Genomic DNA, 13,015 nt, shown 5'->3' on the forward strand with positions numbered 1-13,015 from the left:
TTGCATACATAAGTCAGAAAATTTATTTTATAGAAATTAAAATTGAGATAATTGGCAATAAAAATTCCATTTTTAATATTTCAGACCCTCTATTTCAAGCCATCAACAGACTACACAGGAGGAGCTGTTAAGTTTTTATTTAAATCAGTGGTATCCGTGCCCTATGAGGTAAGAAATCATTAGATAATCAAATGCTGTGTGTGTAATAATGCTATCATTGGTATATATACTTTTTTTTTTTTTCTAATACAGAGATATCTGTTTTGTTTTTAAAGACAAAATAAAATGAGAAAAAATAAAAATGTAACCAAAAACTAGATATTTTCATTGGGTAATAATATGAGTGTTCAGGCTTTTAAATCATCTAAATTATTTCAAAGCCTACTGGGTAAAAATAAAGACAATTTTCATCTATATATATTTTTTTATGAAAATTCTTTCTGTTCTGTGTACATTGTAAAAAAAAATATCCAAGTTAGATTGTTTGTCATATATTATGTTTTAAGCCTATTTTGTAAATGTGGATTTAAAACATTTTGGGTATATTTTTGTGATGAGCCAGTTAAATTTTTTGATGTTGATAAGATTTTTGATAAATTAATATAGATTAAAATTAACTTTGTATCATCTATTATATTTATTAATATCCTGTTTCTGTGCATTGTAGAAGTTTTTGAAGAAAATTATTAATGTACTCTTGAAAGCCTTATGAGTTTCGTTATTTTTCAGTATCCCTTATAGTAATGGCCATACCACATAAAATAAAGTGTACTAATTTATTTACTATAAAGTTAAGTACTAAAGTGGATTTGTTTATAAGTTCAAAATGGTTTATTGCTGGTGTGTGTAAAGTTTTCTCTGATCAATAACCAACCTTGTATTTATTTTCAAAATCTAGTTCGTACTTGTTTTTGTTTTTTCTATAGAGTGAAAACATTTTAGCAAAAAACTAAGATGTGCTTAACAAAACAGTATGTTTTTACAGCATCGTAAATACATTGAATGAACCATGTAAAGTCACCATCCCATTTCCTGACATCTTCAAACCAGAAATTACTTCAGAAGGGTTTCTTAGCTCTAAAGTTAGAAGAGCACATCAGAGTAAGAAAATGTTTATTATCTGTTAGAAACAGTACTATTTTATTATGTGAAATAGGATAATGTAATATTACATTTTATTTCACAGTACTTATGTTGTTTATTTGTATCAAAATTTAGATGAAAGCTGCTTAATTTTATGTTGAGGATTTTATTAACAGTTTTATTTCCATCCTGGTATAATGTTTTTAACCATCTGTTATTTTTTGAAATATCTTAAAATGTCTGTGGAATGGAAAAACTAATATAAATTTATTAGAATAACTAAGTGAAATGTGTTATCAGTATTGTTAATTATGTATGTATTCAAGACTTCCTAAATATGGTAGTATCTTAAAGGTAAGATCATTATATTTTAGTTATCTTGTTTAACTTCTGAGAATGTTGTTTTAAAGGTGTTAGTTACATTTTTATGTAAAAATGACAAATGACTTCAGAAAAAATGTTTAGTTACTTATACCTAAGATTTTGGCTTACACCTTTATCAAGGATCTATGAAAGTTTGGTATGAATGTCACATGTCACCAGACATTCATAGGCTCTTGATAAAGATGTAAGCCAAAATGTTGGGTACAAGTAATTAAACTTTTTCTGAAGTTGTTTGTCGTCTTTACATAATGGTTTCTATCCTTCAGTCAGCAGTTAAAAAAAAAAAAAAAAAGTTAGTTACTTTAATCCACTGTTTAAAATCAACAGGTGTTCAAAATTCCCCAGTTCTGGCAGGGTTACACAGTACAAATAATGTATCAAGGTTTTTGGAAGAAATAGTTCAAGAAGCATCCAGAAGAAACATTCACAAGTACCATCGATGTTGGGAGACAGGTTCAGAGCCAGATGATTTAACAGAGGCTCTACACAGCTTGGAGATTTTAGCTGTAAATTACTCTGACAGAAATGAGATAAATTAAAGAAGATAATATACTCAAAATCTCTTAAAAAACATAGTTGTCTGAATAAAAGCATTTGATAAAGGTTCTGCATATTTCTTCAGAAAGAGAATTGTGATTGTTAGATTAGGAAGGCACAGATAGCCCTCATATAGCTTTGCACGAAATTAAAAAACAAAATAAGTATTTCAAATTTACAACTATACCAAACATATCATAAAAACTTAAGTATGGACAGCCTTAAATAATTGAAACATTAAAAACACGTACGCTGAAAATAGTAAAATTAGTGTGGATTATTGATCATGACCAACTTGTCAACCCTTGTCCCTTATATGAAACTCATAAAGAAAACTTTAATTGAAGAAAATGAAAATAATATACTTTATGATGTCTACTGCTTCAGGTTAACAATAGAACTGCCAGTGGTTCACTCATACTTAATACTGTCATAATGCCATCATTTTACGTCTACATATTAGTGTCAGTATTAAAATGAAAGACATATTATTGAATACAACTCAAAAGTTTTACTTTGGAACATCAAAACAAATATAGTTACAGTATGAAAATCTGAAGTACTTTTTTTTTATTGCATTTAGCTACCTGGCATTGTTTAATTTTACATATTTCATTGGATTCGGGTTGAGATGCTTAGTTCTTTATAGTTTCTCAAACATGTTTTTGTTGGAGCTCTGAAGCTTGCTTCAAGATGAAACTTCTATTTATATTTTCTCCAGTGCATTCCTTGTATAAAACAAAGGAACTTATGACTGCCAGGTCCGTAATATTGTAAAATAGAAAACCATCAATCGATGAGAACTGGCTTTCACTGAATATTGAAGTAATTTGGTTTAAAACAACCATTCTCTTCTTGTTTGGTTGCAGAAAAGCAGAGTTTTTGTTTTTTCTTCTTAGTAGTGTCAATACCAATTGGCACATGAAGAGGGTTGAGAATACAAGCATTCTTTCTTGGCTTCCATTTGTAAATAATCAGTGTAGCAAAGTTTCTGTGTTTCAAAACTGTACTAGTCTACAGCTCTGGATTTGTTCACCATTCACACTAGACTGTTTCTGCAATTCTTTATCCCATTCAATTTAAGTAAATAAAAATTGTCTGTAGTCACATTACCTTTTCATAAGTATGTTGTAATCAGCTTGAGTACCAAACTGTTTGCCTGTCTCTAGTCAGCTGGATGAATTTCCTTTCTGTTCAGATAGGAAGAACCATTCAGAATGTATTTTTGGAAAATGTCTGCTACTAGCTAAAACTTTATTCCCAATTTGTCAGATTTGTTGGCCATGTGTGGTGTCCAGTGATACCACACTTTTGTGGGAAACCTCTATTCCAAGTAAGAATGCTCTATTCTTGCTTGTAGCAGACAATACTGTTTTAAATAAAGCCTTTCCATATTTCTGATGCTAGAGCAAATTTGTCTCTTTGAAGTCATATACTTCTCTTTGCTCTTATATGAAAATACAATAATCTTCATTATTTTTCAAATTTGATTCTTTGGTATTGCCTCTGTTAAAAGAAATTCCCCTTTGCACAGACCTTTTCAGGTAAATACTTTTTCCACCATAGACCTCTAGAGATATTTTCTAAAAATCACTGTATCACACACTATGCTCATCTTCTTCAGTGCATTATTATTCATAGTGTATCATTTTCTTACCAGTCAATAAATGAATAACACTGACAGACTATCACTGTTACATTTTGCCTACCATATGGGATATGAAGTTTCTCTCAAAATAGTTTGTGCAGCATCAACACCAGAATTCATAATTTCCTAACTGTTGTATCTTTTCCATTCTTCTTTGTACCAGTTCACACTGATGACATGGCCAGAGTCACTGTAGTTGGTGAAGTGACTGGCATTGCAGAGTTATCCAGGATTGCTGCTTCTGCTACAGCATCTTCTGTCTCTGAAAAATTGTTTTGGTAATAGTGACACTTTCCTCATTTTCACTTGTAAGAATCTCTGTTTCATTGCTTCTCATACAACCTGATTTAGGCAATTGGCTTTTTTTGCAATGTGCCATGAACTGATACCATGTTTGTGCCATATTATTATTATATTTGCATAGGCACATAGCACATCAGATCAGTAAAACTAACATTCTTCACTGTATTAACTGGAATTAGAATGTGTGTGTACTAAGTGTAGTGTACTTGTGGAGATGTTCCCATTTAACGCCAGTGAAGATTGACTGAAAGGTTGTGTGTCTGTGTGGAAAGTATAAAATAAATATTATTTATTTAGGATCCAAGAAAAAAGTATTATTTGAACATTTGTAGCATTATTAATTTATACTGGAAACAATCTAAGGGATGTGATAAAAGTTGACACATTTTTATTTTGTTTATTTTGTAAACAAAGAATACAATATTACAATATAAATAAAAAATCAAACTAGCAAAGTATCCTAACAAAGATATTATAAAAGGTATATATTTAAGTAACAAATTCAAAAATTAAAGTTAATAAAGTAGGTTTAAAAAATGTTATGGTTTAGTTATTTTAAACCCCAATGAATAAAGATGTTAAGAAAAAATAGTGAAACAAATTGAAAGAAATGGGTAACGTTAACTTGAAGATATAATAATATTGAATATGTCATAGTATTAAAATATGAAATAAATGATCTATTTTATTAATGTAAAAATAGGCATGTCAAAACCTTAATCTTTACTAATGTGAAAGGTAAGCCTGCTTCTTTTTTGTCAGCTTATCCAGTTGTGGTTCAGTGGAAAACGGTGCTATGCACAGTAGAGAATGTAGTTTGTCTTGACGTTTATGGTTGATAAGCTAGTCTTGCAGAGGTATGTTGGAGGAAATGGGAGAAGAGTTTTCAGAGTAAATTCAGTAAACTCTGGATATTTTTCTTTACTTTTATCCAAAAGGAAGAAAGTGATGTTTAGTTTCGAAACTTATCTTCAATCCTTCATCACAGGCCAGCTTCAACAATTTATCTTCCATAGTGACAGTTAAGTCATCTTTCGATGGAATAAATGGATTTTGAATTCGTCCATACCCTTTCTGTGGCTCTTCTTTTGCTGGAAAGTAAAACTCAAAATATTCTGCCAAATTCGTCAAGTGTTCTCTGATGACATTTTCTAGAGTTGTAACATTAAGGTCTTCATCTGCATCAGCAATGAATGTTGCTAATTGGTGAAACATGTCATAAGAATCTCTTAACACTCAATCTTTCCAGGCTTCTAGCTTTTGTTTCTATCCATCAATCTTGTCTGTCATTATCAAACACGAAACCATCCTTCCCTGCATGGAGGTGTTGAGATCATTAAAGATATCAGCCAAATAAGCCAGCAATTGCAGCCAGAACAATTGTGACTAATTTAGTTTTTTGCCCTGAAGAAACTTGGCAAGCTTGTTTCATAGTTCAAATCTTTTTGACATGACTTGTACCCCCCCCCCCAATAACAAACTTACATCAGCATGGAAGAGGAGTTTTTTATGATCAGCTTCTGTATCATCACATAATGCAGTGAATAGTCTCAGATTTGAAGCATTTGCCTTTACATGGTTCAGCAAGGTCATAAAAATGTATAGGAGGGCATTCAGGAGCAGCTACTCAGAATAAGGTGCTTGCCCTCCTATCATTGCAGCAGGCCATCAGAAACTAATCCTACACAAAATTTGAAATCCAACCCACATTTGTTAACAATGTAGTTGGTCAGAGTCTAGAACCCTTTAGAACTAGTTGTTTTTATTGGTAGTGAAGCAGAGAATAATACCTCTTTCTTCAAATCACCCTCATGTTCAAAGTGCACATAACACCATCAGAATTGCTATATTAGTAACATCTGTACATTCATCAAGCTGTAAAGAAAAGTGCTTTGCTAATATTAATCTGCAGACATCTTTAATACAGCCTGTTGCTACATACATGGATGAATACATGTCCTTACACACACACACACACACACACACACACACACACACAAATTAAATTTTCTATATCACAACGTATACAAAATGTGGGGGAATGCATGCAAACATTTTGTTTATCTCAGAAAGTGCATTAGCATTTTCTGTGGAGGAATGCTATGAAAACAAATAGCTGCCATTATTGCAATAATATATAAACTCAGATGAAGTTAATGCTACAGCAGCCATTATGACACTGGTATTAAGAGCCATTTCTTGAATTATACCCAGTTTCTACTTTGACCCATGACCTTACAACTTCATCAATTAATTAATCATGTGAAACACTGTGGAAAGGCATAAAGAGTTGGGTGTTGAAGGTGGGTAACAGAAAGCATCTCTACTACCATGACTTTGGCAACTACATCTTAATATAAAGTCACCCTGACCATTGCATAGTGTGTACCATGTAATAATATAGTATAAATAAATTGTGTAGAGGTTAGAATTTTTGTGTTGTTTATTATAGCATCTTTACCCCAGATCCTTTTACGTTCATAAAAAAAGATGGGTAAATCAGTTTGTTATAAATAAAAGAATCTATTGTACACAACAATCAAGTTGACAAGTTTTTGACAATTCTAGGTTAAAATAAGTAAATGTTTTTATTTTTGTGATTTTTTCTGCCTTTGAAATACTGTCAGAGTATTTAATACATGGATTTAAGAAAAGCCATGAACAGACAACAGTATATCTTTAATACATAAAGAAATATTTAAATTTTAAGTTTAAAAACCATCAAATTGGTGACTTTAGCAGTTTTTGTGTAAAAGTGTTTACCACAAGATCCTGATCAAAGTGAAAAAAATAAACAACAAACATTCATTACATGGTTTCTAAGTGATTTTTTCCAGAGTCAGAACAACTGATGTTTAGATTGATGCTGTTTCATGCCTAATAGCACTTTGTAAAAATCTTAAGACTGGGTAAATATTTTAAACATCTTTTTCTCATGATCACTTAAAGATGGGAAATCTCACTTTAAATCAGTTAAATGGTAAATACTTGGGTGTCAGATGTTACAATTGTCATGCATCTGTTTACTATCAGTGATCAAACATTGCTACTGTCTTGAGTTTGGTTAATATAATATTAAATGCAATTCTTTATAGATTAGCATGGTAACTATAATCAAAAGTATTAAATAAAAATCTAAAGGCCAAACATGAATAAGTGAAATTACAATTTAAAAGTTCAATTTTCAATCATAGATACTTGAGAGTTGAAAAGACACTATATAGCTGTGCCATTCAGAACTAGCTAAAACCACCCTAATGTTAAGATAGTTTCAGATAATATACTGTTTAATAGCACTGCACAACAATTTTTTGAAAAGTTTTTGCTGATTGTGACAGGTACCTGGTGGGTATGCACAAATATAGTTTTTGGTTTTGCTTCATCACGTAGGAACTCTGAGAAATAGACAGTTAACTGTCAGTTGCCCTGATATTATTTTTGCATTGTAGCAATGTCCCGGTGAAACTGAAGATTTTGATGAAATGGTACGTGATGGGCAAATTTGGATGTGATTTTTGTGATCAGCAGCCAAAAATCTATAAGGAACACCCAACAGTATTCAAGAAGCAAAAACTTTGTTGTACAGTGTAGTTGGAGGATATTAACATTTTATTTCTCAAAATATAATAATTCTGATAAGTTGTTTATGTAAAACATGCTAAGTTTATGAAGTGTAATAGTTATTTTCAGCTGCATATTTTGATATGTATGATCCACGTAGCTATCATTATCAAGTTTATTAATACATTAACTTGTTCTACTATGTTGTTTATGGAATCAAATACTTTTTATTGGGAAGCTAGCAAACAGTATGGAAATACATTGAAAAAAATTATGTAATTACTAACTCGTGTCCCCTGTGGCTCAGCAGTAAGCCTGAGGGATGTTTACTGTGAAAGTCAGATTTCTATATTTACAATGGGCAGAGCATAAATAACTCGTGTAGATATGTGCTGAGCATCAAATAAAACTAATTTACAGTAACTAGTACAAAATTAAAAGCTTACATACAGATTTAACATTTAACTTTAATTTAGGCTTAATTAAACTATTCCATTTAACAAACCAACTTTAAATGTACAACAGATTTCTTAATTGAAGATGTTAAAGAATCGATCTTTATCATGACTAGTTAAGTTATCTAAAACATGTAACATGGGAAGTTCTGTTACTCTGTAAGCTACAGTTTGAGTTTCCAGTTACATTGTTTGACTCTCTCTCTCTTTTTTTACATGGTTAATTCATTGCTGGACAAAGACATTATGTATTTATAACTGTTTTTTACTTTTCAACTTTAATTCATTAGGTGTATTTTGATGCTTAATTTTTTCTGAGATTATAATTTTAAACTTTACAAAAAATTTAAAGATTTTTACTAAGTAATAAAATTAACATCAGTAATGAAATTCTACTTTAAAGAAAGTGGATGTGTCAACATTTATCAGCCAGAAGTAGGCTTCAAAGATATTATTTATAATCTTGTATTAAATATAGAATTTCTTATGCTCTGTGCTAACCAAGTGAGTAATTTATATTTTACCTGTCAACTTTTTCTTGTACTGATTATAAACAGTGAAACTGAAATAGTAAATAATGTTACAGAACATGTAATTATGCACTAGTTATTAGTTGCCTATATATATAAACATGTATGTTCTGAAGACTTCAGCCAGAAGATTACTGTGTAATCACCATTCCTTTATAGCACCAGAGTAATAATTATTTCATTCCTGCAGTAATTTTAATGAATTTTTTTCTGTTGTGTAAGGCATAAGTGATCATCTTTCAGTATTCACCAACACTGGTTAAAACTCTGGTGGTGCAAAACTGTTTTTAATTCTTATATTGTGTAATTTCTATAGTATTATAAGAATTGGGTTAAATTATAATTCACATTGTGAAATTTCTTTTTTGTTGTTTTTAAGCTTAACATGAAATTATCAAGGAATTTGATGTTAAATATATATAATTAACATATACGTGAGTAAGAACATTCTAACCAAAGTGAAATTTATATCTAAAACTCACAAGACAACCACAATGTTCATCAAGTAAAGGTGATGTATGAAGTACCCAGTGGAATTAAAGTTTCTAGAGATGTTTAACCTCTTCAGTACTATCACTTTCTGTGATTTACCATAATTCAGAAATTTCTATTTTATTTTGTTTTGTATTCAGTTGTTTAAAGCTCTACTAATTTTCTAAAGCAGATGTGAATATGAAATTCACATGGATTAGAAGATGCTAAGTATGGTGTTACATAAATGCAAACAACCAGACAAAAATATAAAAACAAAATAAACTTTGTACAAAGTTTATGTATAAATTATCTAATAAAACTGAAACTTAAAGTGTTTTGTATATAAAATAATGAAAGCAGTCAATTTATGATCAAAGAAATTCTATAATACAAGAACTTTTTGCTTTGTTTGGGATAAAATGATATTAAAAAATTTACTTCTGCCCTTCAAGGACATGATGGATTGTTGTGATGGCAACAGAGAAGTAAACATGCTGTCACTATGGATTGTGGCAGTAGTGACAATAATTTTCAGAGTAGGAGTAAAAGAAAACAAGATTGAAGACAAAATAAGCAGATATAAATACAATATATATTTCCAGAAAATTAAATTATTATCATATGTATTCTAAAAAAAATGCACATGAGAATTAAAAATAAATGATTAAACAATACAAAATACCAAAAATTTAGATGTCAGTTACAGAATTGTCTTAATTCATAACTGAGTAAAGAAAGGACAACAAAGTAATATTTTTAGTGATAAAAAAAATCAAGTGGAAGATTACTAGTATCAGATTGATGTAATAATTACCATTATTCTAACATATTTTTCTATACATCTTGTTTTGTTTTGTTTTAAATCATTAAAAAATATAGAATATCTGACTTATAAGAGTGATGGTGAATGTGATAGTTTGTTGAATTTCAAAAGACAGGTCTTTCTGGAAAATAATTACAGGATTGTTAAGCATTAGATTATTAGAAGGCTTTAATTTTTTTATAAGCTCGTTTTATTATTTCTAGTCTGTATTTCTATTGGAATGTTTATGTCCTTTTAATGCAAGATAATTAAATATTGTTAATTTAAAAAGAGGGAGGGGTATAAATTGTCAAAAATTATTTAAACTAGTTCAACCAAAATGCAGAGATTATATTTTCAAGCCTATATAACTAGATACTTTAATAAAATAAACTAGGCTGGAAATAGTGTCTAACTTTTTTTCTCAAGCTACAAATTCCTGTTTTAATTCTATGTCTACAGTACTTGTCCAGTTTAATGGAATCAAAATAGGGATTTGTAACTAGAGAAAATAATGTAAGCACTATTTCCAGCCTAGTTTTTGGTTCCCTAGTTGTAGGCTTGGAAATAAAATCTTTACTTTTATCTTTCAGCTTGTTTCTGTATTTTATGGATGATCTCTATTCCCCTTCTTAATTTAACACTTTTTAATTATCCTGTACATTAATTTTTTGTTAATTTATGGAGAATAAATTTTAAACTATATTCATGAATATGCATTTAGTTAGTTGTTTTGGACATGTCATATCTGGCAATTGCCTAGCCATCAAGCTATTATTTCGTAAGTTGGGTTAAATGAACAACAACCCCTTCTCGCATAAAAACACTATTTTATCTGGTAATTTGATCATTGATATAGAGGTGGAAGGTCAAACAAATAAAACAGAAGTCGTCAAGGAGATAACTGCTGTACCTTTGTATGCAGCAGCGACAATTGTGTGAAGGGATTTCTCTTCACGTATAACTTTGAAAAGACAAGAATTTAAGGTATGACTTTTACTGCGTCACATAATATTTCGTTAAGGGACCACTCATTAACACTAATGCAGTGAACCCCTTTAATGTGTTTGTTTGTTTTTGGAATTTCGCACAAAGCTACTCGAGGGCTATCTGTGCTAGCCGTCCCTAATTTAGCAGTGTAAGACTAGAGGGAAGGCAGCTAGTCATCACCACCCACCGCCAACTCTTGGGCTACTCTTTTACCACCGAATAGTGGGATTGACCGTCACATTATACGCCCCCACGGCTGGGAGGGCGAGCATGTTTAGCGCGACGCGGGCGTGAACCCGCGACCCTCGGATTACGAGTCGCACGCCTTACGCGCTTGGCCCACCTCTTTAATATTGGGATTAAGTTGTTGAATGCATGCATAAAAGCTACTATGTCTGCTTGTCATACTAGCAGCACCATCAGTAGAAATGCTGATGCAGTATTTCTACTTAAGTCCAAACTCATTTCGTACAAAATTATACAGTAAATAAAACAAAATGCTTTGACAGCAGTGGTTTCCTTTACATTTTACAAGCTAATATTTCAGCTCTAATAACTAATTCAACATTCTAATATCAAACGTAAATTATCATCTGAATATAATTTTGATACATATATTAATTCATTAACTGCAAAGCAAACTTTTCATTAGTGTTGATTTAATGCGTTATTTGCTGTGCAACATCATCTACCATTTCTTTTATATGTTGGGACATAGTATCATCTGATTTGTGGATAGATTTGATAATAGCCATAGTCTCGCTTTCCAACATATTTTTCACTATTATTGTAATGGCAGGATTTGTTAGATACAGTAACTTTGTGTGCCTTCTTTTTCACTGCTGTACATAAAGCTAATTCATATGAAGTTTATAATGATCTCATTGAAGTTTCAGCAAACGATATTCTAACTACAAATTTAGCCTTCTCCGTCACACCAAACATGCTCGGCGTTTCAGCTGTGAGGGTGTTAAGTGACGGTCAATCCCGCTATTCGTTGGTAAAAGAGTAGCCCAAGAGTTAGCGGTGGATAGTGATGACTAGCCGCCTTCCCTCTAGTCTTACACTGCTAAAACATGGACGGATAGTGCAGATAGCCTTCATGTAGCTTTGCGCGAAATTTATAAACAAACAGACAAATTAAGCCAGGTTTCAACCTTTTGCATTGAATATTCAATAGGTTTGTCTTTTAATTCTACAATGGTATATAGCAAGTGTTGCGGCAAAATAGAAGGTTTCATACTACTGTTCATAAGTGACGAGTTAAAAATAACACAACTGGCAAGGAGACGTATATTAATTTGAAATAGATCCAAATTAACTGTAACGTGGACACTGTCTATGTTAGGCCCATCAAACTCGGTACATTTTGCACTGGTTGGGCTATCAGGTTCAGTACGTTTCCTTTTTATCACAAACTTGTGCATCTTTTGTTATTACATAATAGTGAAATTATAATATTAATTGAATAATTGCTGCTTGAGGTTTACGTTGACGAAATTGAATTGTTATTACATAATAGTGAAATTATAATATTAATTGAATAATTGCTGCTTGAGGTTTACGTTGACGAAATTGAAACGGGAATGAAGACTAAAATGAACCAAGTAACAATCACAAGTGTAGACATCCAAAGCAAAATTGACATGTTAAGTCATGTTTCACAGTGGCATCATCAGCGTTTGTTTGAGCTGTATTGATATATAATTATTATGCCAAACAACCATTCTGTGCCCCCAGTACAGCCCAAACAAACACTAATAGTGTCATTGCAGGGCATCATGTAAAGCACTGTGAAACATGAGTCACCATGACAGTGTTGTTTTGGCCATTTTGCATGAATTCGCACATCAGCACCTAAGAAAAGCTATCATACGATAAAACGGGTGTTTTGATAAAACAGAATGGATGTAACATCGTGGTGACTAAATATTGCTTTGGTACGTAACAGTAGTAAGGAAGTAGCTTGTCTCTGACTGTGCAGAACCTTAACTCATGCTCCAAAGTCTGTTTCCAATAATATATGAGTTACAACACTTACAGATGCACAAAAGAAAGTAAAATATCTCATTTAGTTACATCCACTTGTTAACGTACATATTGTGTATTGGTGCAACCAGAAGTCGAAGGAGGATACCAATACAAGTTTTGACTAACCAAACAGAAAACGTTTTATGAGCTGGGAGTAGTTATTTGAACGTTCATGATGAGCATCAGACCTAGTGGCGAGAAACAACTTTGACAATTG

At 31.4% G+C, this 13,015-nt stretch overlaps 1 protein-coding gene across 3 annotated transcripts in view; it reads left to right on the forward strand.

Annotated features, from left to right (window-relative positions):
- The window catches only part of mst (misato mitochondrial distribution and morphology regulator), a 31,749-nt gene extending 24,985 nt beyond the window's left edge, over positions 1-6,764 (forward strand). For all 3 annotated transcript variants that reach the window (XM_076499194.1, XM_076499192.1, XM_076499193.1), the window contains 3 exons: positions 85-168; positions 986-1,101; positions 1,795-6,764. In XM_076499194.1, coding sequence (XP_076355309.1) covers positions 85-168; positions 986-1,101; positions 1,795-2,006 — 412 coding nt within the window. In that variant the 3' untranslated portion in view covers positions 2,007-6,764. The remainder of the gene's footprint in view (positions 1-84; positions 169-985; positions 1,102-1,794) is intronic.
- Positions 6,765-13,015: the final 6,251 nt, after the last annotated feature.

The sequence above is a fragment of the Tachypleus tridentatus genome, chromosome 4 (genome assembly GCF_004210375.1).
Source record: "Tachypleus tridentatus isolate NWPU-2018 chromosome 4, ASM421037v1, whole genome shotgun sequence".
Lineage (NCBI taxonomy): Eukaryota > Metazoa > Arthropoda > Merostomata > Xiphosura > Limulidae > Tachypleus > Tachypleus tridentatus.